This window comes from Colletotrichum paranaense (assembly GCF_030867605.1).
Source record: "Colletotrichum paranaense strain IMI 384185 chromosome Unknown Scaffold_1.1, whole genome shotgun sequence".
Taxonomy (NCBI): domain Eukaryota; kingdom Fungi; phylum Ascomycota; class Sordariomycetes; order Glomerellales; family Glomerellaceae; genus Colletotrichum; species Colletotrichum paranaense.
In genome coordinates, this window is record NW_026848959.1 from 2,362,291 (window position 1) to 2,387,591 (window position 25,301).

At 49.9% G+C, this 25,301-nt stretch overlaps 8 protein-coding genes across 8 annotated transcripts; 3 read left to right on the forward strand and 5 right to left on the reverse strand.

Annotated features, from left to right (window-relative positions):
* Window positions 1-265: 265 nt before the first annotated feature.
* On the reverse strand, window positions 266-1,039 carry CPAR01_00862 (uncharacterized protein; the record flags this gene model as incomplete). Its single annotated transcript, XM_060485152.1, has 2 exons — window positions 266-747; window positions 808-1,039. 2 exons carry the CDS (start codon window positions 1,037-1,039, stop codon window positions 266-268), a joined length of 714 nt encoding a protein of 237 aa, XP_060356009.1.
* A 2,021-nt stretch (window positions 1,040-3,060) lies between these two features.
* CPAR01_00863 (YkgB protein) lies at window positions 3,061-4,452 on the reverse strand (the record flags this gene model as incomplete). The annotated part of the gene is made up of 3 exons (XM_060485153.1): window positions 3,061-3,402; window positions 3,481-3,943; window positions 4,067-4,452. 3 exons carry the CDS (start codon window positions 4,450-4,452, stop codon window positions 3,061-3,063), a joined length of 1,191 nt encoding a protein of 396 aa, XP_060356010.1.
* A 1,247-nt stretch (window positions 4,453-5,699) lies between these two features.
* CPAR01_00864 (uncharacterized protein) lies at window positions 5,700-6,683 on the reverse strand (the record flags this gene model as incomplete). The annotated part of the gene is made up of 1 exon (XM_060485154.1): window positions 5,700-6,683. One exon carries the CDS (start codon window positions 6,681-6,683, stop codon window positions 5,700-5,702), a length of 984 nt encoding a protein of 327 aa, XP_060356011.1.
* A 978-nt stretch (window positions 6,684-7,661) lies between these two features.
* CPAR01_00865 (glycosyl hydrolase family 88) lies at window positions 7,662-8,831 on the reverse strand (the record flags this gene model as incomplete). The annotated part of the gene is made up of 1 exon (XM_060485155.1): window positions 7,662-8,831. One exon carries the CDS (start codon window positions 8,829-8,831, stop codon window positions 7,662-7,664), a length of 1,170 nt encoding a protein of 389 aa, XP_060356012.1.
* A 1,931-nt stretch (window positions 8,832-10,762) lies between these two features.
* On the forward strand, window positions 10,763-11,584 carry CPAR01_00866 (uncharacterized protein; the record flags this gene model as incomplete). The annotated part of the gene is made up of 3 exons (XM_060485156.1): window positions 10,763-10,906; window positions 10,968-11,354; window positions 11,435-11,584. Coding segments are annotated over 3 exons (681 nt in total), but the record flags the coding sequence as incomplete, so codon positions are not given.
* Window positions 11,585-11,954: 370 nt separating this feature from the next.
* On the forward strand, window positions 11,955-13,076 carry CPAR01_00867 (uncharacterized protein; the record flags this gene model as incomplete). Its single annotated transcript, XM_060485157.1, has 2 exons — window positions 11,955-12,191; window positions 12,858-13,076. 2 exons carry the CDS (start codon window positions 11,955-11,957, stop codon window positions 13,074-13,076), a joined length of 456 nt encoding a protein of 151 aa, XP_060356014.1.
* A 2,313-nt stretch (window positions 13,077-15,389) lies between these two features.
* Window positions 15,390-16,868, reverse strand: CPAR01_00868 (cytochrome P450; the record flags this gene model as incomplete). Its single annotated transcript, XM_060485158.1, has 4 exons — window positions 15,390-15,716; window positions 15,791-16,141; window positions 16,208-16,506; window positions 16,565-16,868. 4 exons carry the CDS (start codon window positions 16,866-16,868, stop codon window positions 15,390-15,392), a joined length of 1,281 nt encoding a protein of 426 aa, XP_060356015.1.
* Window positions 16,869-18,732: 1,864 nt separating this feature from the next.
* Window positions 18,733-25,297, forward strand: CPAR01_00869 (beta-ketoacyl synthase domain-containing protein; the record flags this gene model as incomplete). Its single annotated transcript, XM_060485159.1, has 5 exons — window positions 18,733-19,028; window positions 19,086-19,371; window positions 19,435-21,006; window positions 21,066-22,002; window positions 22,068-25,297. 5 exons carry the CDS (start codon window positions 18,733-18,735, stop codon window positions 25,295-25,297), a joined length of 6,321 nt encoding a protein of 2,106 aa, XP_060356016.1.
* Between the last annotated feature and the right edge of the window lie 4 nt (window positions 25,298-25,301).

Here is a 25,301-nt window from a genome sequence, read left to right on the forward strand (position 1 = left end):
TTATTGTTTATGATGAGCTTCGTAGAAGAGTTCATGTCTTCTTGCTGTATGGCGGTAGATTATTTTACCAACATCTATTATTTCGCAAGTCCAGTTATCCCGTCTCTGTTTGTTCCACGTTGTGGCGTGATTCTCGGTTTGGAAATTGCACGCTCGCTTGCTCTCCGCTGGACCGAGCAGAGCTCACGATAACGGCTCATATTACATCTATATCTGTCTTAGTTGATCATGGCTAGCGCATGTCGTCATTTATGCATCCCATGCCTCATTCGTGATCCTTCATCCAGTCCATCAATTCCTGCCAGTTCACGCACTGATGTTCAGTACCGAACCCCGTTACACCGCCCACCGCAGGGTCGCCAACCTCCACAGTCAGGTCAGGTCTGCAAAGAATGGACTGGCGGACAAGGTCCAAACAGTGTCCTATATGATACATATCTTTGACGTGATTGTGATCGGGAGAAGTGTCGTGGCCTGCGTTATGGTCTGCCTTGTGATCTGCAGGGTGCGACCCATTGTTGACTTGCTCCATGATGTCAGGCCGCGCCTCATATAGTGCTTGACGGATCATGTCGAGACAGTGAAGTTGGTGGAACACCGCTATGCAGCTTTTTTGCGGCGCAAGCTTGGAGTGTTGAAAGAAGCCACCCTCCTTAGGAAGAAGCGAGGCCCAAGCTTCATCGACTTGTGCGGATGGTGGCATAGCATAATTGAGATCTAACTCAAAAGTTCTGCTTATGGTTGATACTGTGCGGGATTAGAGTTGTGAGAAAGGAACGTGCATGTGGACGCCGGGTGGTCTCTTACATCGCATCTCAGACTTAACAGGCTCAACGCCGTAATAATCTGGCGTAGCTTTGCTAGGCGCAGTATGTCTGCTGAGCCCCGCCACTAAGACGAGGAGTATCGCGTAAAAAAGGTGGACTCTGACCTTCTGCCAGTACTCCCTCAGCCGCGATTCTCTATGTTGGACACTCTCGCCATTATCAATGGCTTGGTCAACTCGCGCGTACTGATGTGACTTAATCCATGACGACATCGTGTAGCTTAGGGGTATTTTTGGCTTGCGTGAATACCGAACGCCAGATGAAAGAGAGACGGCAGAGAAAGGAGCTTCCCAACCATCTTTATGAGCTAGGAGCACGGGAAGGGTAGGATATTGATCATCCAATCTCTGACAGGGCGATCCTCCTCGAGCGAGTCCCACCATCACGACTCGCAACGTGCAAGGTACTTTGAATGTCGAATAGCATCCATTCATAAGTGGTCAAGCGGTCCGAGGAACCCCACCAATTCATTAAGAACGGGCAGAACCACCTTTCGCTGACTCGCACAGCTGCCCGCTGCTTTCGTTGTCCATTCACTCCCGGACAGCCTCAAAGAGGAAAGATCATGAAAAGGCGAAGGGAAAGCGCAGAATATTGACAGCGGCTGACGACATAGCCACGAGGCTCTGTCTCACTTCCCCTTTCCGTGTTTCCGGGTACTGATGTTGCCTGTCGATCGTGCGCGCTTGGCTTTGCGGGTTGCATCGGTCGTGCGTCCATCCGAGAACCATTTGCAGGGGGTCATCGGGGGCAGCCACTGTGCTGAAGCTGGGACGAAACGCCGAGGTTGCAATCACGCACTTTTGATGAGCTGTTTAAGCTACATCCCCAGCATATAAGCTTGCCGTTTCCCCGGACTTGGAGTTGATTGGGAAGAGATGCGGAGTTTGGGGCTGCTGTTGACGAGCACCCTTGGCCCGGATTCCGTCTCCGACGTCCGGGTTTCGCTAAGTCCCGCCACATCGACACCCAGAGAACGGTTCGCACTTCAAGCATCTAATTGCACTCATACTATGAGACGCTTCACTACTGGTGCCGACTTGAGAAAGGCCATGCTGAACTGAGATGCTTGACAATACAGTCACTTGACGTAGGTACCTTGAGTGCTACATCCCAACTATAAAAAGGTGAAAATTCCCGACAATTGCTTAACTATCAATTGTTGTTTGCCGAGAAAGACAGGCTGAAAGTCAGAATTAATCTGATTCGGAATGTCTTCCTGTCGTTCATCAGTGACTCACATCAAGTGTGACTGACTGCCCGTCCAGTTGTTGGTCCTGGGCGCGTCAAGAGCTGTATCCATATCGGGAAGGTCAACAAACTCTCATCCTTCGGCCGATTAGAACCCACATGAGACGTGGCGTAGCGGATCCTCAGACGCCAACATGATGACTGGAAAAAGTCAACATGTGTAGAAATGTTGCTTATTTAAGTCGAGGTCTTCTGCGCAGACCTTATTGTATAGCTGATGGCCCGTAGCTTCATTAGCAAAGTTGTAACTTCAAACGCAGAACATCATAGAATCACCGTCTATCCGCCGTGATGGCCTCGTCTCATTTTTGTCGGTTGTCGCCGCGACTCGTAGTTAAGACTGCCACAAAAATTCGACATTGAATCTTTTCACGCCATCATGACAGTCCCAGAAAATTTCCCATTTGGGGAACCTGAAGAAGGTCTTACTTTTGAGAAGCTTCCGGCTCGGATGCAAAAATTTGCCAAAATGTCAGCGGATGGCAAAAATGCATTCTTGGTCATTGAACCGCGCGGTACAGATGAATTGATTGGATATGGAGGGTACAACACTTCTGAATCTGTCGACCCGCCCTAGTTCCTTGACCAAACAACACTACAGGGAAGCAAAGCGTACATGACGGACATCGGCATCATAATCGATCACAAACACTGACGCAAGGGCTATGGCCTCGAGTTGATCAGCGTCTTCATCGAGTACGCCAAAAATGAGCTTGGATGTCAAGTTTTCAGAGACGGGCGATGACAATGAACCATGGCGAGCTCTCATGCGAGCGGCAGGTCTTGCCAAGTTCGAGGGCTGGCAGAAAGCAAGTTATGACGAGAAGCAGGATGTTTGGGTCTGGAAGTTTGATGCAGGAAATTGGAAACAGGAAAAAGAAAGGATGCAAACAGAGGGAAAGTGACCACTCTAGGGGCTTGTCTCTCTCCGTGACTGTGAGTTCTCGATATGATGCTTCTATTTGCCGAGTAGCTTGCAAGATCACTCATCAAAGATAACGCAAACAACTTCGCCCGCAATAGAAATGTTCGCGGCGAACCCCTTCAGAAGACCGGTGCTCACTTCGCGATCAATAATGACCGCCCGTCCGTCCTGCTGCAAACCCACAGCAACTTGAGTGCCAGCTTTATTGATCGAGAACTGGCGGGGAATCATGCCGCCTGACGGGAAGATCTGCGTGAAACCCAGGTGACCGGTCTTGTGATCGATCTTGAAAGTAACAAGGGCGTCGCTCTTGATCTCGGTGCTGTTGGTGGTGTCAAAGTTGGGAATGCTGAAGATGCTAACGTTTCGTGAAGAGACAATGAGATACTCGGAGTCAGGCTGACGAAATGTTAGCAACATAACACATCTCGTGGCGAATCTTCCTCGTCAAGGAATCAGCCTGACTAAAGTACTTACCGAGATGTGGATCTCAGCTGCGGCAGCCCCAACAGGTACCGTGTTGTCAGGGCCGTGGGTACCGACGCTGAAGACTTCTGTAAAGCTCAAGGTCTTGTTGCGACCATAGTGAACTTCGTACGTGGTGACAATGTTCCCAAGCTCGGCTAGAACAAAGAAGTAAGTCTTTTCCTTGGTGACGAGGAATCTGGCGTGTCTGGGACCACTGCCAACCGCAACGTTCAGCGGGGTAACCGGCGTCAGTTGGTAGGATTCCTGGTTGATTGCAAAAACCCGAACCAGATCCGCTCCCAAATCCGGCACTAGCACGTACTGCCCCGTGGGGTCAAGGATGGCCTCGTGGGGATGCGGGGCATTCTGTGCCGGCTTCGGTCCTGGCTGGCTCAGCGTGTACGTCCAAGACTGAAGTCTTTTGATGTCAGTCGGGTCCTCCACGGAAAAGACTTCAAAGGACGACGCCGGACTGTCGATTTTGTCAGCGGAGTTCCGCGTTAACTTGCGTAGCGATTTCTGCAAATTCCCCCCAAACCAAGCTTCTTCGGTGACGAAAGTGGAAATCTGTCCGGGGCCAGTGAGTGGGACTTACTAAGAAGCCAAGGCAATGCCTCCACCATTCTTGCCATAGACGACGGAGCTCACAGCCCCCTTGATAGTAGGGAGCTTTCCAAGCAACTCGAGTGTCCCATTCTCAGACTTTTGGAAAGAGACGAGCGTGCCGTTGGGGTTTGTAAGTCCTCGATCGGCGCAGTAGAGCAGGGACTTTGACTGATCGAGAGTGAGCCAAGAGGGGTTCGCCGCGCAATCAGTGTTCGTGGCAATGGCCTTCAAAGTCGTTCCGGATTCCGAAGTCTGAAGATCGAGAGTGGTGACGGTTCCGGCGTGCGAAGCGGCGTATAGGAGGGTCGATGTCACTGGCTTGACGGACATAATGGCCATGAGCCAGGCGGCAGAGAACTTATCGAACCCCAGCATTGCGGATAAGTCAGTTAGCGATAAAGATCGATACAGACCGATGCTAGCAACTACCATACCGCCGGCGATTCAGTGTCTTTAAAAGCTCCTCCGAAGCCATGGTCGGAAATGCAACCCTTGTACATCACCGAGCTGGGTACCGCATCGTTTTCCGTGCGGGGTTGGGATATCCCTGAATGTGCTGCGCAAATTCCACCTATTAATCTAAATGGCTGGTGGTTAAATCGATTTTACCTTGGAAAAGGAAATTCGCGCTAGCCCACGTGTAGAGTTGGAATAAGCCGTTTGCCGGCGAGTAGATTGAATTCTTGGCAGGGGTTGCGGATAAGGTTTGAGAAAGGATGCTCTTGGCACTTTCGATCTCAAGGGGGAACAAGAGACGAACTGAAGCTTTGACTGATGCACACCAATGATACAACAGCCGGATGCTGCACCAAGGCTTCATCCCACCGGCGCTTCTTGAACAGCCACTTTCTTACTCTTGGATATAAATCAACACTCATCTTCAATAGGATTGCCAAGAAGTCGGTCAATTGGTATGGGCTGAACTGTAAGTTTTCTGAAAGATTCATCTTTGCGACTGAGTATCACCAGTCTTCAAACACTCTGTGGACGACGTTTCAACGTCCGAGAGTCCGTCGCACACTTTGGAGTCGTACACGGAAACTGTCAATGATGTGGGCCGCATCACTTGCGATGGTGAATGGGGTTGCTGTATCTTAAGTCAGTTGCCAAAACAGTTGCGTGGAAAGTAAGTGGTATGGTGCCTCACAGGAAAATGAGCCAGAAAAAAGTTGGCAATGTCGTCTATTCGTATGGCTGCCTCGGACCAGCAGAATAAGCATCACATGTTTCTTGGCAGCATCATCTACAGTTTTCTGTGTTCTCCCTGAACTCTCCCACCGGCATTCGAGGGATGCAGGCGAGGATGGTCAATGAGAAGGGCACAACTCGATGCTTGGCACCAATCTATGAGAAATCGCGGGGCCCCCACAATCGATAACTTTAGTATTCATGATTATGAGTGCGAACAAACATATTGCGTATTGATCAAATTCATCATACTAGTAGGATGCTACTTGTGGAAACTTGGAGAAAGTAAAGAAATTAGTATTGACGCACACGCCGCATGAACCCAAAGCATTAAGAATCCCAGACTGTCCAGGTCCTTGCAACAATTCGCAAATCATAGTCTTAAAGAGGTTGCGATTTCCTCAAATCATCTTGAGCTACGGCACTTGAGGGTATTACTCCAAGTGAATTATGTTGATCCTGCCACCACCTGTGTAATTGTGTGTCACAAATTGCTCAAAACCGCCAGTCTCCGAGACGATGAGCGTTCGGCCTTCCGCACCCTTTGCCCAAACGACTGATGTAGGCGCCAAAATAGCTGTGCTGTTAATGCCGCCGAGAAGAGTCTCCGGGACGGTGGTGTTTGCCCCACGTGGCACAAAGCCAAGAGTGTTTCCGCTAAGTTCGGCGAGATAAATGTCGCCATTGTATTTATTGACAATCAAATCGTCAATTGGAGTCTGGGTTGCCACGATTTCCGGGGTTCCATGGAGGACATCTTCGTTCCCTGAAGCTTTCACACGGGCGACCAACTGTTGGTTGGTGTTGCTGAAATAGAGGTATCCTCTTGAGAGCTTGATGCCGTTGACGCCGAATACCACGCCGCTTGTAGTACCAGGCTTTAGTAAGGGATCATCGTAGTAGACGCCCAATTGAAAGGTTTGGGTGTCGAAACGGTAGATGAATCCCTTGCGCGTATCTGCGATCAGAACGTAGGGCGTTCCAGGAACCGCAATCATCCCATTGGGCTGAGAAATAGCATCCAGCGATGCCAGTTGCTTGACGACCGACTTGTCGCACTTGTCAAATGACAATTTGTGGATCGCGTACGAGCCAGGGGTTGGACTCAAAGTCTGGAAAGAGAAGTTGCCGGTAATGAGGAAGTATTCATCCGAGTTTGGTGATTTGGCAATACTGGAAACGCCATTGGTATTCTCGAAAGTGTGCACAAGCTTTGGCTCGGCATTCGCGACAGGAGCCACTTCGTAGACGCGTGGGAATGTGTAAACGACTGCCAGAATGGAACCCGACGGCCTGACGGCGAGGTTTTCGATCTCAGATCCCAGCGGAAACTCTTGACTCTTTTCCACTCGCAGGGCGTTCACATAGACTAGAACGACCGCGAGAAGCCATAGGCAGGCTATCCTGGAAATTGTCATTGAGAGGCTTTTAAAGTGCAAAATTAATTGGCAGAAGGTAGCAGTAATGGCTTGATGAGGCCTTCAGAAATGTGATTATCGAGAAAGGTGGCTGGACTATTTGTATGCGTCTGATTCCCATAGATGCGGATGAACTTCAATCCATCTGTACAGGGCAGGTACAATGGATGAGCCGAAACCCGGGGGTTCGGGAATCCTACCAAGTATCTCGATCTTACCTTAGTGTGATCGCTTAATTTGCGCAACTTATGCGCGGGGCCTGTACTTCTTGGTGCCAGCAATGAAAGAGATCAACGTGGAAAATGTAGTATTGAAGATAAGAGCCATGAGCTTTTGCTGAACACGTCGGAGTCAGGCGTGTTGAATTTGATTCCCTTCCTACGACTACCGAGAGTTAGGTGCGGAGGTTGCCATACTCTCGAGAATACAAGTGGCTGGAGACAACCTCGTCGGTCCAAGTCATCAGTCTCACCAGCGACTCGACGAGGCATATCGGATTTCGGACATATAGGTACATGAGCGTTGCAGCGTGGGCAAGACGATTGCAGGAGCTTTGTAGCTACATGTACTTGACTTTTCGCGTACCGCTGTTGAATTCTGACTAGCAGGCTACACTACTATCAATCAGAGTGTGTTTGCCCATGCTGACGTGGGATAGCTTGAGTCGATACTTGCATGTACGCTAAGCACTATCCTCAAAACGGTCTCCGTAAGCCAAGCAGATGAATTGTTATCCCATGTCTTAATCTGCAGGTCGCCGGAATTCTACATGTCTAGGGATCTGGTTACAACGTGAACATATCGGCTAATCTGTCGTGAAACCAACGAGGAGGCTCCGAAAAAACTCGAATCTAGTCTAAAGAGATTGGAAATCACGCATGCTCGATGATCCTGCAGAATGACTTCCTTAAGAGATTAAAAGGTGCAGAAAATGATCATATTATCTAGCAGTGCTGCAATAACTAGGGCCTTCATTCACTACTTCCTTTCTACCTCAAGAGAGGCCATGATAAAAGCTGACTCTCCGAGAAGACTGTTCGGCAAAAGCGGTTGGTGAGTATAGTATTCGTATGACGCCGTAGAGTTGAGACTGCACACAGCGACTGTCTTGTTGTACCCGATCGTACCGTTACCAGTATCGACAACAAAGTTTCGGGTGGTATAGTCGTAAGCTTTCAAAGCTGCCTTCTTGAAGTCTACCTTCGAGTTCGACAGAAGTCCAAGCCTCTCGCCCTTGAGCATAGAGAACATAAATAAGGCCGTGCTAGAGCTCTCCAGATAGTTGCCGCTGCGTCCCGGAAACGTTGTTAATTGCCACCAGACGCCGGTCTCGGGGTCGGCGTAGCGGATGAGAGACGTAGCCAATTGCGTCGTCATGTGTTGCAGTTGCTTGCACACAGCCTTGGCCTCGTGCTTGCCAGCGGGACAATCGAGAGCTTCCCACGTCTGAACCAAACCTGCTACGAACCAGCCTACGGCGCGGCCCCATACATACGGGCTCGCGCCCGTCTCTTTGTTTGCCCAGACGGAAGTCTTTGAGTAATCGTACCCGTGGGCGACCAAGGAGGTGTTCTTCTGGAAGCAGTGCTCGTAGAGCAGCGAAACCTGCAAGCTGATGTCGGTGTAGTTAGGCTGGGGTTGCGCAGCCATGAATGGGAGTACAGAGAACATGCCATCCAGGTAACTCCATTGAGGGTAGACGTAGTACCAGAAGCCTCCAACAGGATTGCGGATTTGAAGTGACAGAGATTCGTTGATGGCTTTCGATGCTGCTGATGCCGTGTCCGAAATCGTCGCGATTCCCGACTTGGAAATAGCGTTGATGGCGTTTGCAACCGAGAAGCGGTCCAGAGGTCGGGTTGCGACGTAAGTTGCGTTGACCAAATTGGGAGTGCCCTCGTTTAGAACTTCCTCCAAGTAAGGGACATATTGGTCCTTAAGCTCCGGGTATTGCTTCAGTGCAGCCTCCATGGCGATGGATAGAATGCCTGTTTCCAGGAAACTGCTTGATTCACCAGACGAGATGATGCCCTGCTTGCGCGCCTTGATGCTGTCCAGCATCCAGGTCGAGTATCGTCGGTCTTCGCAAGTTGCGACAGTCGCCAAGCCGCAAAGGGCCAATAGCCAGATCGTAAGGTGACGATGCATCTTGAGGAGTACGATAGATCACGAATGGGAACAGTTCGGGATCTGGTAGACGCACCGAGCCCTATTTTCCCCTTCAACCCCGCTACCGGCGTCGCTGACGCTTTATATGGTGTTGCTTTTCGTATGAGTCAAGCTAATTGCACTGCTAATTATTGCCGAAGCATATTTGTTTACCCGGCTCGTCATTGGGCCTTTCGCCAATGCGTCAATCATTCCCCTATTGAATGTTTCCCCCATGCCTGCCGGTACTTCCGCGGGGAACTTCTGGACCCATAGTGCATTGACCATGAAGATTTGATAGCTGATGACTTCGCGTACCAAAACTTTGTTACGGAGGCTGCAGGGAACCGCAAAAGAGTCTTGATTGGTTAAGATGCTACATGTCCTATGTTCCTACATTCGCATCTTGGTCAATTCAGAACGGCTGAGCGATGTTGGAGTAAGATCAAATAGCAAAAGTTGGTGGTCTCACTACAGTACTCAGCAAATCGAGTTCGAAGGATCCATCTCTGTGCTGGGCAGTAAAGTTTCAACGGCCGGGGCCACAATTTTGGCCGCGAAAGATTTCCCGACATGGATTGAGCAGTGAGCACAGAGGGGTAAGTTCGCCAAGGATCCATGGGGGGAAACAAGAAAATCCTTCCTTCACCCAAGGCTGAACCGGAAGCTTTCCGTCCACTCAGCTCGAAATGCATGCAACAGCTTGTGAGGTATTCTTGATTGAATGATGTAGAGCTTAGAGACGACCTCGCCTGGTGGTCAATTATGGGCAGGTTTCCCCGGTCTCTGCTTTGCTCTGTACACGCAAGCTTAAAGACGTACCGCCAGTGGGAGACGAATTCTAATCGACTGACGCTCAACGTCTTGAAGACGAATGTGGAGCAACCATGCGCAATGTCCCTGCCACCGAGAAAATCCCTAGACGCCAGCTTCAAAGAGTGAACGAGACAACCAAGTTGAGGCCAGTGCCAAGTCTATTACATGGGCATTCTACGTAGAAGCATGTACACACGGTTTTTTGAAGTTGGCTTTTTCAAACATCTGTAATATATTTTCACTAGTTCAATCTTCAAGTTGATCTCGTTCGAAGACGGCCATCCTATCGTCGCATTATCTGCTTAATATCGCAACATGACCCGGCGAATATTTTCATGTAAGTCGACTTTCGTTTCTCTTGCACAGAAGGTAATATTATAGGCACAGCAATTGTTCAAAGGTTTTCGAATGCACAAACGACAATTATGTATATTTATGGCAGTTATAACAACGCATCCAAGACGCGCCAATGACAACTCGAGGTTCGGGCCCCCACCTCCCCGAGCACGGTGGCTTGATTCGGAAACAACAACTGGCCGATTGGATTCCTGGCTCCTGCAAGTTGTCAGGAGTGATCAGCCGCCGACTCAATTTCGATCAACATGAAAGGCAGCTCGGTAAGATAAGCAATTAGATTGGCTGTACGGATATGAAAAGAAACCTCCACTCAGAGCCTTGCAGTGAAGGAGACATGCCGCAGCATGCACCATCCGCTCACGCTTGCAACTTAGCCAGGGTGATCAGGCTGCGACAGGAAGACGAGAATGGTTTTAAAAAGGCTGCAACCCAGTCGAAAAGCGAGCATCAACGAATTTCCGGGCATCATTGATTCTCCACTTTTCCTCTTGCCATGGCTGCTTTGAGGTCTCACTTGGTTGTACTTCTGGTCGTTATTGGCTTCGCGCGGTGCTTACAGACGCAGACCAGTGCCGAAATCCAGAGCCAAATCGAGGCGAATGAGAATGACCAAAAAGCGTTGAACACCATACACGCTCGTGCCTGGCTCATCTGTTCGAGGGACCACCGACATTCTGTGGGGTTGTTTTATCACCCTGACCATTTGCGTTCTTACGGTGCTTCATTTGAATATCAAGCACTCTTCGACATGGAACAAACTGCAATGGGTTGCTATAACCTTATTCGCACCAGAATTCATCCTCTTGCTTGCCTCCAGGCAATTCATCGAAGCATTCTTGCTTAAACGGAAACTCAACCTCTTGCTGTCAGAGAATGTCCGTAACAACAGCAGCACTCCCAAAGTGAGCACCGCAATCCTCAACCGAACCCGGAAGAAGATAAAAGATTCAAGCTAATAAATAGTTTGGCGCCTGTTTTCAGAAGCCATACGACCTGAAGGCCTGCTTCTTCGCGGTAATGGGAGGCTTCGAAGCTCCAATTGCCGATATAGAGCCAGGAACTGGAGTTGTACGAGACAATGATTATGATTGGCCACAGAATTTGACGCTATCAGCAAGAGGCATCCTTGAACTGGCAAAACTTGGTTACTTCATCGAAGTTGATATAGCTAGTCTGGAAGATCGAAGTAAAGCCACCCTGTTACAGAAGTTCCTAGTGTCAACCCAAGTAATATGGATGGCGATACAGTGCATTGTAAAGAAGAGACTTAGGTTGCCGATAGCGTTGCTCGGAATTCATGTTATGGTACACGTGATTTTCGCTCTGTTACTCTATGGATTCTGGTTTTACGTAAGTGCTTATTGCCGCCTTGCTTTCGGATCTCAAAGAGATTTACAATGCCATGTAGATTACTAATCTGGAGCTAATAGAAGCCCTTAGGTATCGAGTGGACGCAATCTATCACAGTGGAAAGCGAGAAGGTCAAGAATGCCCTTTCTTTCATGATTCAGTGCCAGTTCTGCCACTTGCAAAACGAGACTGCAATTTGTATCCTGACCGACGAGATGACCGGGCCATAGTTCCGAGCACAGTGGCTAAGAGGAGCTTTGGGAAACAAGACCCTTGAAGTAGTCGATGTAACGTCGCCACCAACCACCAGGATGAACAGCTACCTGTTCAATGGATCACTCCGACAATGGATGGCGTTCGCGTTAGTGAAGGCCAGGCTCTGCCCTGTGGAGTAGGCTACCTCCATGCAGGTCTTGTCTTCGGGCGTGAAAAGAGTCGACTCGCAGAGGAGAGAAGCATTCTTCTCAATGCTTCAGACATAACGAGGACTAAAAGAGCCCCTTGCACCTGGAATCGACACGACAGAATTCCTTGGCAGCTCCTGACGTTGACCCATTCTGGGACAAGACTTACAGTCAATGTTTTGTGTTAAGGGGCAACATGCGCGAGACTCTTTCGACATTCCAAGATAGTTTCAGCCATCCCGCAGAGGGTGACCCCGATGAAGGACTGGTGTCAACCACAGAGGTTTTTCGCTTCCTTCTCTCCGCTATCGGCGAGGAGATCACTTGGTACAATTTGCTAAGAACCGGTGCTTTCCCTATAATCTACGGAGGTATCCATCTTTCGGCATGGAACTATGACTTTGCCTCGCGACAGGAAGGGATTATGTGGAAGGTATCTTGTCTCATCATCATCGGGTTTATACCTTGGATCGGGCTTTATTTCTTGTTCTTTGCATATGTCGGAAGACCATTGCGGGTTTATATCGACCATGACTTACTTACGGAAGAAGTTCAGAAATCACCCTTGTCAGTAGGCTCTTGCATGGCGGGGATATGCATTCTGGGGTTTACAGTTTCGTTTTTTGCTGGAGTTCACTTTGTTGCCCGAGTTTTCATCGTTGTTGAGGCTTTCATCAGTCTTAGGCAGGTCCCTATCGGTGTCTACTCGATGCCGTCTTGGATCCAGATGATTCCTCACCTTTGACACGCTTGCGAGCACAAGGAGACTTCGACATAATAGAATTCTGCATGACCCGAGTCATGATTTTGTGACATTTCAAACCAAGAAGCGTTGATCACAAATACAAATGTGCTTAGAATGCGTTTGGTGGGTCAGAATTTTGACTATCTGAGTCTGAATTCCCATCCATTTGATCCGCCGGTACCCAGCTATCTATATCTGGCTTCTCTTCAATGTTGATGACACAAATCTAAGTCGGTCCTGCAAACTGCAGACAGTATGTCTATGTATAGGTCTTCCGTTATCATCCACCGCATGATACAGTCTGTCAATCAGGAGGCCTAGTCGTTTAGTCCGAACTCGTACTAAACTATGAAGCACATGAAGCTCATCCTCTTTGTCCAATGTCCCTTGGCTCAACCTGAAGGCTGGCTGCGACGTAAAATTGACGCTGCCGCTCCTGCTGCTAGAGCGTCTCCCCGAGTCACCATGGGAACTGGATGTATCCGAATCATCATCTGCAGAAATGATGTCATCGTCTACGCAAAGCTTAGGCACCAAATACTCGACACCACCAAGCATCATATCGCACATTGATACGAGCAAGGCGACAAACTCCGGGCGTGTGGAATGTGTGTGGCAGTCGAAGAAGGAGTCGAGGCCCTCCATAGTTCGCTTCAAGGACCGCAGCATTTCTGCGGGTGGCGCAGGGGCTTTGCTTCGTATACTCCAGAGAAGGTTAGAACTAACGTCCTCATGCTGCAGAAAGACTCGCGCATAGCATGAACATGAGAGACTATCTTGTTCCGGGTGTTGCTTCGATGGATTGTGTCGAGAACGCTGGCTATTTCGAGGCCACTCCTGATTATGACTTGATGACTCCCGTATGTGCTTCCTCCGCCTTTCGACATGGGCTATAGACCTCTCTGTATCTGAGCCTAAAGAAATCACTCTTGGCCAGTCTGAGGCATTGAGACAGGAAAGTAGCGGGTCTAGTCGAGGTGAGGTCGATGGGCTGTTAAGTGTTGCCTTCATGAAGGGCTGATCCCCTGTACGACAACAACGTTAATGTTCGAACGGTTCCAATACTGGCCGACTGACGGCAAGCGAAATAGAAAATGAGCTCACCACTAGCTTTCATAAAGCTATCAAGGGCATTCGTTGATAGCATGCCATCTAATGTCTCGGCTTGAAAGGGAGAGAAGGATCTCGGCTGGAAGACCAAGTGATCAATGTTTTCCGGTTCATTTGGATCTTGGTCTTCCTCCGTGATTATGGCATTGTCGGCGGTCGAGTTATCTTCCCTTTCCCAAGGGGACATAGAAGGTGTAAAATCGGCAATCGTCAAGCGCCTCTTTGAATTGGGATTCGAGGTTTCATAATGGCAGTCGAAGCCGTTGGCTCTGCACCGACCGCATCCTTGTTTCTCGCCGCTGCATTTCAGCTACAAGTTTACAAGCAACGTTAGTTATCTGTCATACTTTTTGTGATCAATATATTCAGAAAGAAAGGCCGAACTCCGCGCACCTTTTTAATCCGACAGTGTTTGCAGGCGTTGCGGGTAAGCGGGCCGCGGCGCCGTTTAGTTGAGGTTGTTGAGTTCTTCACTTCCCTAGAGTCGCCTTCATGACAAGTCGTCCGAGGCATATCAAAGTCAAACTGAAAGTCTTCAATAGGCAGAGACTGAGTTGCGGTTGCCATTGTTCAATGAGTCGAAGTTGAGAGTGCGGCTAAGATCGATGGAATTCGAATCGAGATTGCGACGGCTTGTGTTAGTCTTTTTGGGTAACAAGACATCGCTTTAGACAAAGCCAATCCGCCGATGAACCGACGACTGGCTACCGGTCAGGGATGGAGGGCCGGCAATATTCTAGAAACGGCAGAAAATTAGCGTGAACCTGTCTCGTCGGTAAAATGGCATCTTAGTAGTGTGTCAATATAGTTTCAACCTCTGAAGTCTGTTGGCATGGCCCAATAAAGCATGAGCGGCGCGTGAATGCCCCACTGGCCGATAGGGCAGTTAGAACATGCGGAGATTTAATCTTGGCATCCCGGGGAGTTTTGACGGCAGGGCCTGTCATTGTTTCTGGCCCGGCCACTTTCAGTTGACATGACAAAATTTGAGACGAGTCAGAGTTATAGACGCGTAGAAGCTGCTACGCGACAGGATTAAGCGATGTAGCTAGACCTGGTCTCTATAACATATCTCAGAGCAACGAATATCATTTCATGGTGCGAATAGTGAGGACAACGTGATCTTGGGCAATGTAGAAATTTGATGGTTGATCGCATACCTTACAGGTTAGGCGGCTAAAAAGCAAACCCGAATACAGTTGCGAGGTATTAGAACCTAATTAACATGATCTAGCAAAGTATCAACTTCGGATAGAGGGCTCTTGCGAACAAACAAGACGGCGGATAATATTCGACAAACACAAGCCTTCAGCGGCATCCCACTGCAGGGCCCTCTTCCGCGCTTCGCCTCAACGCAGTTCACATAATGCACCAGCCGCGTCGCAGAAATAAAGTCTCCTACGGTCAAAAGTTTCTTGGCAGAATGTCTGCCACCGACAGCATTGAGCAATAGCCAGAACAAGGCCTGCTTCAGCCTTAGGACAAGTCTCAGTGGAAGGTACTCCAACAATGTCAGGGTCTTCCCCGCAGTCAAAGTTATACGAAGGGTCGTTTCAAGCCTAGGACCTCGGACTGATGCATTGTATTTGCACAAATTATGAGGAGATAAGATGCTCTGATGGGTATTCATGGTTCCGCCAGGCTTATGTGCATGCTGCCCACCTTCCGTGTTTGGTTGCAATATGCCTACGAAGTACATACATAATGTGTGGAAAGCCTCCACTACGTGCACGGCTTTGTTTTGCCACAAGCTTCGAGGCTGGATGAAGGTTTGCCTCATCGCTTGACTGGCTTGAGATACACATTTAAAGACGGCTTTTGCCATACGATATAAACTTTTTGACCCTTTATCCAGTCACTGCCCTCGTCCGCTAGCTTCAGATCGAAGCTGAACAAAATCCTTGCTAGGATAAGACGCATCTCAGAGTATGCGAGGTTGCGACCGACACAGTCTGCGTGGCCCATGCTGAATGGTTGGAATGCGTCCAGCCTATCCTTCGAGAAGCTCGGATCTCCGAGGAAACGCTCGGGATGATATTCTAAGGGTTTAGTAAAGTTCAGTTCGTTATGATACATCGCCCACTGCCAAGTAGCGACAAGACACTGTGTTAGAATGAAGAGAGTCAGAGCTTTGCTGGGAATGAAGCAGGGCATTACTCAGTAGAGAGGTCACTTACACCTTCGGGTACGATATTGCCATCAATGATAGCGGTACCATGCGTGACTCGTCGGGGCAACCAAGAAGGAACTACCGGGAACACGCGCAGCGCCTCGTCCAGGCAGGCCAACATGTAAGGGAGTTTGTTGACGGATAGAAGAGTAATGTCTGACGGATCAGAAAATGAAGATCTGACCTCTTCTACAACTTTCTGATATGCTTCAGGATTCGATAGCAGAAGGAACGAAGTTGCCGTGAGCAGCGTCGCTGTGGTCTCTGACCCAGCCGCGATGAGAAGCGTCGAATTCTGGACAAGGCGATCCATGTCAAGCTTCTGCTCTCTCTGATTAGTCTCGCTCTGCTCTGGTATCTGAGACAATATGATTGCACGTCCAACACTGAGCAAAATCAGGGGCGAGAAAAGAATAGAACGTACCATTCCTTCTTTGTTATTGAGCAGGGACTCAATGATATCTGCTTGTTTACCCGACTGAATGCGACTTTGTAACTTCTGAATCGTGTAACCCATAAATTCCAACTTGTTCTTGGCGAGTACCTTCATGATGATAGCTGTGATAAACCTCAATCCCTGCCGGTTCAGCTCACCGATCCACTCAATCTCTTTCTGCTGAAATGCAATGATCTTTACCCAGGGATGATATTCTGCTGACTCGAGGCATCCAAAAGAGCTGGAGAAAGCAAGTTCGCCAAGGATGTCGAAGGTGCAGAAGTTAACTGACAGCCTAATGTTAGCATCAGACGGAACTTCGGCAGATGTAATCCCAGCACTCACACCAGTCACGGAGATCAAGCGCGCGGGTACCATCATCGCAGTTCTCATGAAGTCGCTTGAGAAGCAAGTCAACGTAACCGCCGATCATCGGTTCTTGCTCCTTCATGCCACGATCCGAAAAATACGGTGAAACCCACTTGCGTAGTCTCGCATGTTCATCGGGCCCAGCGTTGAGCAAGCTAATGGGTCCTTCCGGTCCTTCACGGTAGTACTCGTATGCTTTCTCAAATTGGCCGCGACGACGCATGCCGTAGATGTCCTTCCAGGCGTTTTCTTCGATGAAGCCCAGGTTATTGGGCCCCATTCTGACGACTGGGCCGTACTTCTTGAACAAGGATTCTGCATAGAATGGCAGCTGCCCTTTCACTCCTGCAATCACAAACGGAAGGTTTGTCAAGCGGTTCAGAATTGGACCTGGATATTTATTGAGCGGATGAAAGAAAGCCCTGTAGACCGCTAAACAGGACAAGTACGCCGCAAACTAATTCTGTCAGCCAAGTATAGACCTGGAGTGCTTGCGGTATCTCACCAGGCCGGATATCAAGACCGCCCAGCGGCTGACCCCTTCAAGTTCAGCAATGCATGAGAAGAAAGACATCGTGAATAAGGATCAAGAGACAAAAGGTCGTGCATGCAACACGTCGCAAGTTCTTTGCCCCTGTAGAACTTATTGATTGAAGATGATAACCGCGGATTGCCAATTTTATTCAGTTGAGGTGAGGTAGGTGAGCACGAACAAAACGAACAAATGGCACAGGACCCTTTCGCAAGATAACATCAAGCTGCATTTGGACACGTTGGATATGTTTGAACTGGCTAAATTCGCTGTCCTTCATGCTTGACGGAGGCTTTCGCTCTCTTGCCACGCGTTCTCATCTTCAATCGCTCTGGTACCGTATCAGCAACTGAATCCGCACACCATGCGGGAGAGCTTTTCGGATCTGAAACTTGGCACCGCGTCTCCAAAATGTTGTGTCGATCGACTCCGGCGTCTTTCCAGCCAACTCAACCGGCATGTTAAACCAAGATGTCGGTGCACCGTAACTTGGTGGCCAAGGGTTAAGGACGAACAGAAACCGAATGATGAGAGTCTAGGTATGACCTGCCCACGGCTTGTCTCAGAAACTATAGGCTGAGATCTGATAGGGTACGGTAGAGAGGCATTTCTGATTCATAGCAGGACAAACATTGGTCTCCGATCTCACGGACTTCTCCTCCGGCAACATATCAGCTGTCTCCGGCACGTAATTCGAGTGGTAAGGTGCCTCACCAAAGTGAACCACAAGCATAATGAGCCGGCATTTTAGGTTAGCTGGCCGCATATCATTGTTGCGTGCTTGGAGACGTAGCATGTTCGTAGGTGAATGACTCGTCTTCATTTCGCTAGTAAATGATCATTGGCTGACCAGCATATGCCTCACTCTCATTGGAAACCTAATGCTTGACTGAGAATCAAGATCCAAGTACGGATGACGGGAGGTCTTGGCGTCCCATAAGCTGAGGCGTTCCGCAGGCTCGGGCGCCATTCAGCCTCTCGCTTCGGATTCTGGAACATTGACTTTGCTTATGGCCGATGCAGATCATATTTGCCATGTTAAGCATCGATATTCTAGTTTCGCCGCGTCACCACTTTCTCTGTACGAGCACCAACCTGGCTGGTGCCCGGCGGAGGAGTCCGGAGCCAGGCCTTGGCCACCTCTCGAGCCACATACGGGCGTTCGGGAATCGCCGTCGGCTGGCTGTCTCAACCTGAACCATGATTCTCAGAAACCTTGGTCCAATCGGAGGTTTCATGAAGACAACAGAACGATACTCCCTACCAGTTCCAGGTCACTTTCCTAATTGGGACATCGGTATCCGTACGGGCTCTACCTCTCGTGGACACTCTTACGTATCAGGGTCACTAGATGTTGACAGATAATTGAGTCTGTCGGCGATAATGAGATGGCTGTCTTGAATTACAACTCAAGGTCTCCGGCAATTGAGAGAAACTACAGATACACATGAATATCATCGTAGCTCCTTATCTCGGATGTTGCAAAAGGCCGGTTGTGTCGTACTAGCTACTTCACCCATCAAAGCGATTCTTTTGGCGCTGCAAATGAAAAACGCTTCTCTCATATGACTTCAGGAGCGGCAGTAGTTTCTTTCCATTATTGATGCCCAAGATGGCAGACTCACAGAAGACTATTCTATTTTTTGGTGATCAGACCGATCCGTGGGTCGATGGCATCGACTACATCATGAAGCAGGCTGGCCTGGCGCCATGGCTTCAGGCTTTTATGAGTGATCTCTTCAAGAAGGTCAAATCTGAGCTCAAAAACTTCGAAAGCGCAATCACAGACAGTCTCGGAGACTTTTCAAGCATCTACGAATTGGCTGAGAAATACCGCCACTCAGTCGACGAGACTGGCGTTGCTAATGCAATCCTCATCTATACAATGAGAGCAGCAATGCTCCTCCAGTATGTCCCAAATCCTCAATGATATCCAAGTACAACATACTGACATAGATTTCACAGATGCATCAGGCGTGAACCCAGTCTCTTAGCAAAGTCTGATGACGGACCCGAGTGGCTAGGCATTTCAGGAGGTCTTATGAGCCTATCACCGTTGGCAGCTGCCAAGGACTTTGATACTCTCTACGCCGGCTGTCTTGAGGCGGCCGGTCTCTTGTGTAGGGTCTGCAAATTTTGCTACATCCAGTCAAGAGCCACAGAAGATCGCTCTGGAACATGGGGTTGGGCCGTCCTAGGGATCTCAAACGAGGACCTTCGCTCTGCTCTGGAGCAATTCCAGACGAACCTAGTAAGTTCTAAATCCTCATTATAAAGAAGCCTCCTTGAATGGATCTGCTAACCGGCTTGAAAGGGCATTCCAACCGCGAAGAAGGCACAAGTTGGTGTCACTGGAGACCGCTGGGCTAGCATCATCGGTCCACCATCCATCCTGGAGCAGTTTCTGAACGAGTGCCCCGCTGTCAGTGGCCTCCCAAGAAACAAGCTTAATATAAGATCCCTTCAACACGCTATTCCAATGACCTCAGCTGACCTAGACTATGTGGTTGGGGAGTCTGCTCTTGTCAAAAGTCAGCTCGACTCACAACACAGAGTCTGGGGTACCGACGATCCGTCAGCTACATATGAGACGTTTGGCGATTTGCTACGAACCGCGGTTTCGCAATCTGTGTCTCAGCCTCTGGACATCGTAGAGGTCGTTGCCGAAATGAATAAGCATCTTGGATCTTGCCAGCAAGTCGACATCAAAGTCATCGGCACCAGCAGTCACACTTCCTACCTTACAACAGCATTGAAACAACAGGGAAGAACAATCAGTGTCCAGCATGAAATAGGCGCCAACAAGAGGAATCAGCAAGATCGACCGTCTGATCGCATAGCAATTGTTGGCATGGCTGGAAGAGGCCCTGGCAGTGATGACCTAGATGAGTTCTGGAATGTTCTCATGACTGGTCAAGATCTCCATCAAAAAATCCCTCCGGATCGGTTTGACCTCGATGAGTTCTTCGCAGCAGAGCATAGCCACGATGGCGTCAAATGCACGACGGCGGCTCGATACGGTTGCTTCATGAAGAAGCCCGGAGAGTTCGATGCTCGGTTCTTCCGCATCTCTCCTAGAGAGGCAATGTTTATGGACCCTGGCCATCGACAATTCCTCATGAGTTCATATGAGGCTCTTGAGACAGCTGGGTATTCTGACGGCAAGACCAGGGATATTGACCCGAATAGAATTGGTGTCTTTTACGGACAAAGCAACGATGACTGGAATGCTATGGCACATCATTTGAAGGGATGTGATGCATATACACTGCAGGGAGCACAGAGAGCATTCGGAGCTGGCCGTCTTGCCTTCCAGATGAACTGGGAGGGACCAACGTATTCTTTAGATTCGGCATGCGCGTCAACTTCATCTTCCATCCATCTCGCCTGCATGAGCTTAACATCAGGCGATATCGACATGGCTGTCTCTGGTGCTGCAAATGTCGTCGGATATCCTCATTCCTGGACGAGTCTCAGCAAATCTGGTATCTTATCCAACACTGGCAATTGCAAGCCATTCCGCGAGGACGCCGATGGCTATTGTCGAGCTGACTTCGTCGGATGTGTGGTGCTCAAGAGACTCGACGATGCCATCGCCCACAATGACAATATTCTTGCTGTCATTGGGGGCTCAGGGAGAAACCATAGCGGGAATTCTCCGTCCATCACGACCTCGGATGCCGGCGCGCAAGAACGGCTTTACCGCCAGGTCTTGAGGCGATCTGGCGTCCTTCCAGACGAGATATCTTATGTCGAGATGCACGGGACTGGAACCCAGATTGGTGATCCCGCTGAGATAGGTGCGGTGTCCAACGTCTTCAAACGTCGTCGTGGCGATCCTTTGATAGTCGGATCTATCAAGGCCAATATTGGCCACAGCGAAGCCGTAAGACCACCCGAATGTTGCCAATTAGGGATTCTTTGAACTAATGAGATTTCAAACAGGCTGCTGGGATATCATCGTTGCTCAAGTGTGTCCTGATGTTCCAAAACGATACAATTCCCCCACAAGCAGGCATGCCTCAGAAGCTGAACCCTAAGTTCCCTTCGCTTGAAGACTCCAAGATGTCGATCCTCTCCGAGGCGAGGGATTTTAAGCCTGTGGGAAAGAACACGAGACGGGTGATGCTGAACAACTTCGACGCAGCGGGTGGTAACGCTTGTCTGCTTATCGAGGACTATAGACCTACGTGGTCCGTGGACGAGGGCGTGCAAGTACCGTGGTCGAACCACGTCATTGTCACGTCCGCTAAGACGCAAGTATCGCTGCGTTCCAACCAACGCAGGCTTCTTCAATATCTTCAGGCGAATCCCACCGTCCGTATTCAAGACGTTGCTTACACAACTACCGCAAGGCGAACGCATCACTCGCTCAGATCCACATACACCGCATCATCGACATTAGAACTCATTGCCAAATTGAGATCAGACATTGATGCCCAGAGTGATGTCACAAAGATCAAGCCTTCCGTTTCCAAGCAGGTTGTCTTCGTTTTCACCGGTCAGGGTTCCCATTATGGCGGCATGGGCAGTGAGCTGTACAAGACAAGTCATGTCTTCCGGGAAGTGGTTGATCACTGCGTCAAAATTTGCGCTGATTATGGCTTCCCATCGTTCTTGGACATCATCACGAAGCGTGCCACTGACACATCCACGAAGCTCTCTGCCCAGATCCAGCTTGCCGTCTTGACTTTGGAGATTGCCTTGGCTTCTGTGTGGCGTTCAGAAGCTGGCATTGTGCCGTCCGTTGTTATGGGCCACTCCCTCGGCGAATATGCCGCTCTTCACGTTGCTGGCGTACTCTCTTTGACCGATGTGCTGTATCTGGTCGGGAAACGTGCAGAGTTGCTCAGCGAATTATGCGAGACTGGTGCTTGTGCAAGTAAGTAGACTCGAGCTCGAAGCAGTACGCCGGAAGGATAACTACTAACTCGCTGGCGCCTCTAGTGTTAGCAGTAGCTGCATCCCTTGAGGTCACTCAGGACTATATTGATGCCAGAAAAGACGGAATCTGTTCGATATCTTGCTCTAACAGTCCACGCACCACCGTTGTCGGTGGATTGCAGGATGATGTTGAGCAGCTTGCAGCGGACATGGCAGAATTCCGTCCAAAGTTGCTACCGGTACCATACGCCTTTCATTCCTTCCAAATGGATCCCATTCTGGATCAATTCGTCACTCTCGCTCGAGGAGTAACGTACTCGCCGCCCAGGATCCCAGTTGCTTCTACTCTGCTTGCGAAGATTGTTGATTCCTCCGGAACCTTTGATGCAATCTATATGGGCCAGCAAACTCGTCAGAGAGTGCAGTTCACAGACACTATTGCGGCTGTCAAGGAACATCTAGGTGATGTGGTATGGGTCGAACATGGTCCAAGCCAAGTCTGCGGTTCCTTTGTACAGGCAACCTTGGGTTCTGCCGTGTCTTCCGGCTCCATCATGTCGACGCTCGACAAGTATGCTGACAATTGGATGTCTATCACAAAATGTCTTGCGAAGCTTTACGATCAAGGTTTAGAGATCGACTGGCTCCGACTATATCGCCCTTACTCAAGCGGCGTCCAGCTGTTGACGCTCCCGACGTACGCGTGGGACTTGCAAGATTTCTGGATCACTTACACCGAGAAGGGCGACGGGGTACGCGGAAGCCTCGCGGCTGATTCCCAGGTCGGCCCGAAGCAAATATCTACATGTGCGCAGAGCATTGTTGCAGAGAGGTCGACGAGCAGTGAGTCCGAGGCTACTTTCAGGGCCCTCATCGCCGATCCAGGGATGGATGCCCTCATCGAAGGCCATCGGATCCGCGACATGGCAATTTGCCCCGGAAGCGTGTTCTGCGATGCTGCTTCTACTGTTGCCAAGCACGTGTTCGAAGGCATGGGCATGACGCGGGATATGAAGCAGCCTGCGCTGACGATCCGCAATCTCTCACTGCGGCGTCCACTGCGCAAGAAGGTTAATGGATCGACTGAGGAACTTGTCACAACTGCGAATGTGAAGAAGCTCACTAATGATCTTGCTACAGTAACTTTTCACTCATCTGAGCAAACCCTGGGCAGCTGCACAGTCTCCATATGCGAGGCGGACTTCATCAAGGCTGGTTGGGAGAAGATATCATTCTTCATCCAGGCTAGGATGGACGATGTGATCAAGAGCGCCAAGGAGGGACGTGGCCACAGGATCCAGCCAGACATATTCTACGCGCTCTTTTCAAACACAGTCAGGTACTCTCCATCTTTCAAATGCGTCAAAGGAGCATATGTCTCCGATGATTTCCAGGAGGCTGCCGCAGAGATCGTCCTGGGCTCTGATCCTATCGGAACCTGCTTCACCTCGTCACCATATCATGGCGAAAGCCTAGTGCACCTGGCGGGTTTTGTGCTTAACGCCAATCCAAGTCGACCGCGTGCCTCTGATACCACGTTCATGATGGACAATCTTGAGAGCGTTGAGCTACCAGATTCCGGAGCTCTAGTGCCGGGTAAATCATACCTTACTCTCGCCAGAGTCTCACGCAGAACCGAGGACTCTGCAACTTGCGATGTCTGGGTCTTTGACTCTGACTCGTCGGAGATGGTGATGCAATGTTCAGGTTTGCGGTTTCACGAGGTCAGCAACACTGTTCTAGACCGGCTTTTGGGAAAGACAAGAGTATCGGTTGCAGCACCTGGCGATTATCAACTTCCGACGAACGCGAATGTGGCGGCAGTAAAGGCTCCACAGCCTTCCGCCAAGAAGCATGCCTACAGTCGCTCAGACGCCTCAGAGATGACCAAAGTTGAAGAGGGTTTGAGCTCACAGAATGAAGTTTTTGCTTCTATTCTGGAGAGCATCTCAAGAGAGACAGGCACAGACTCGGCGCAACTCACGGATGACACTGCTACGGCAGATGTTGGGGTTGATTCCATCATGGCCATTGAGATTATCGCTGCTGTCAAGAAGCAGACCGGCATCGATCTTCCGGTGTCCACTCTCATCGACTATCCGACGATTGGTGACCTGCGCAAGGCGTTTGGCGATGCAATTGGACCGACCGAGACTATTCACTCCTCGTCATCCTCACAGGCATCGACCTCTCCGCCGTCTGTCAGTGAGGAGGAGATGTCGGATGAAAGTCTGTCTACTAGCTGCCCGACACCCGAGATCCCCTCTCACTGGGTATTGCTTGATCAGAAAGATGTTGAAAAGCCAGTCGTTACTTCAATTTCGATACCGGAGAGTGAATCACTATTGCCAAATAAATCGGTTTCGCCTTCTGTGACGGAGAAGCAGCAAACAATCTCTCCACCACCGAAGGCGCGAGTAATCCTACTTCACGGCCGTTCGAAACCAGATCAGACGCCGTTGTACATGATCGCCGACGGAACTGGTACGATTGCTAGCTACATTCATCTGCCACCCTTCAACACTAAGACGGCAATTTATGGTGTTGACTCGCCTTTCATTCGCTGCCCAGAGCAGATGAACGCCGAGGTTGGCATTGAAGGAGCCGCGAAGTTGATTGTTGATGCCGTGATTGAGTCTCGGCCTCAAGGCGCACTGTACGTTGGCGGTTTCTCCGGTGGCGGCATGCTCGGGTATGAGGTCTGCCGTCAATTAGGTGACCTCGGTCGTCAAGTCGATGGCCTACTGATCATTGACATTTGCTCACCACGCACCAAGACCGAAATTAGTCTTGTTAAAGTCCAGCCTGAGATAGGCTGGCAAATGTTCCAAAAGATGGCTGCACAGGACGCATTCTGGAATTCGACGGCCGAATCTGCGCCGATGCAACATCTGCTGGGGATTTTTAAAGCCGTGGCAACCTACCACCCGCAGCCCATGACTTCCCACCAGCGCCCCAAAAAGACTAGCATTATTTGGGCAGAGAAGGGTATGGGCGGCCGCTGTGAGGGGAAGCCTGAACTGAAGCACGAGATGGTGGGCATGGGATTTCCAGCAGAAGCCTATCCTGGGTTCATGGAGGATCCAGCTTTAGGGGCTCTTGCCTGGGGCTTCCCTGACAAGCGCGGCTCTGAGGGAGCCTTGGGTCCTAATGGTTGGGACAAATACGTGGGAGAAGTTGGACAATGCTTGTCTGTTGATGCAGACCATCTTGAGATGCCGATGCCGGGACATGTGCACCTCATGAGGGAGAAAATTGAAGAGGCTCTCGCATATTTTCAGGAAAGGAATTAGATAG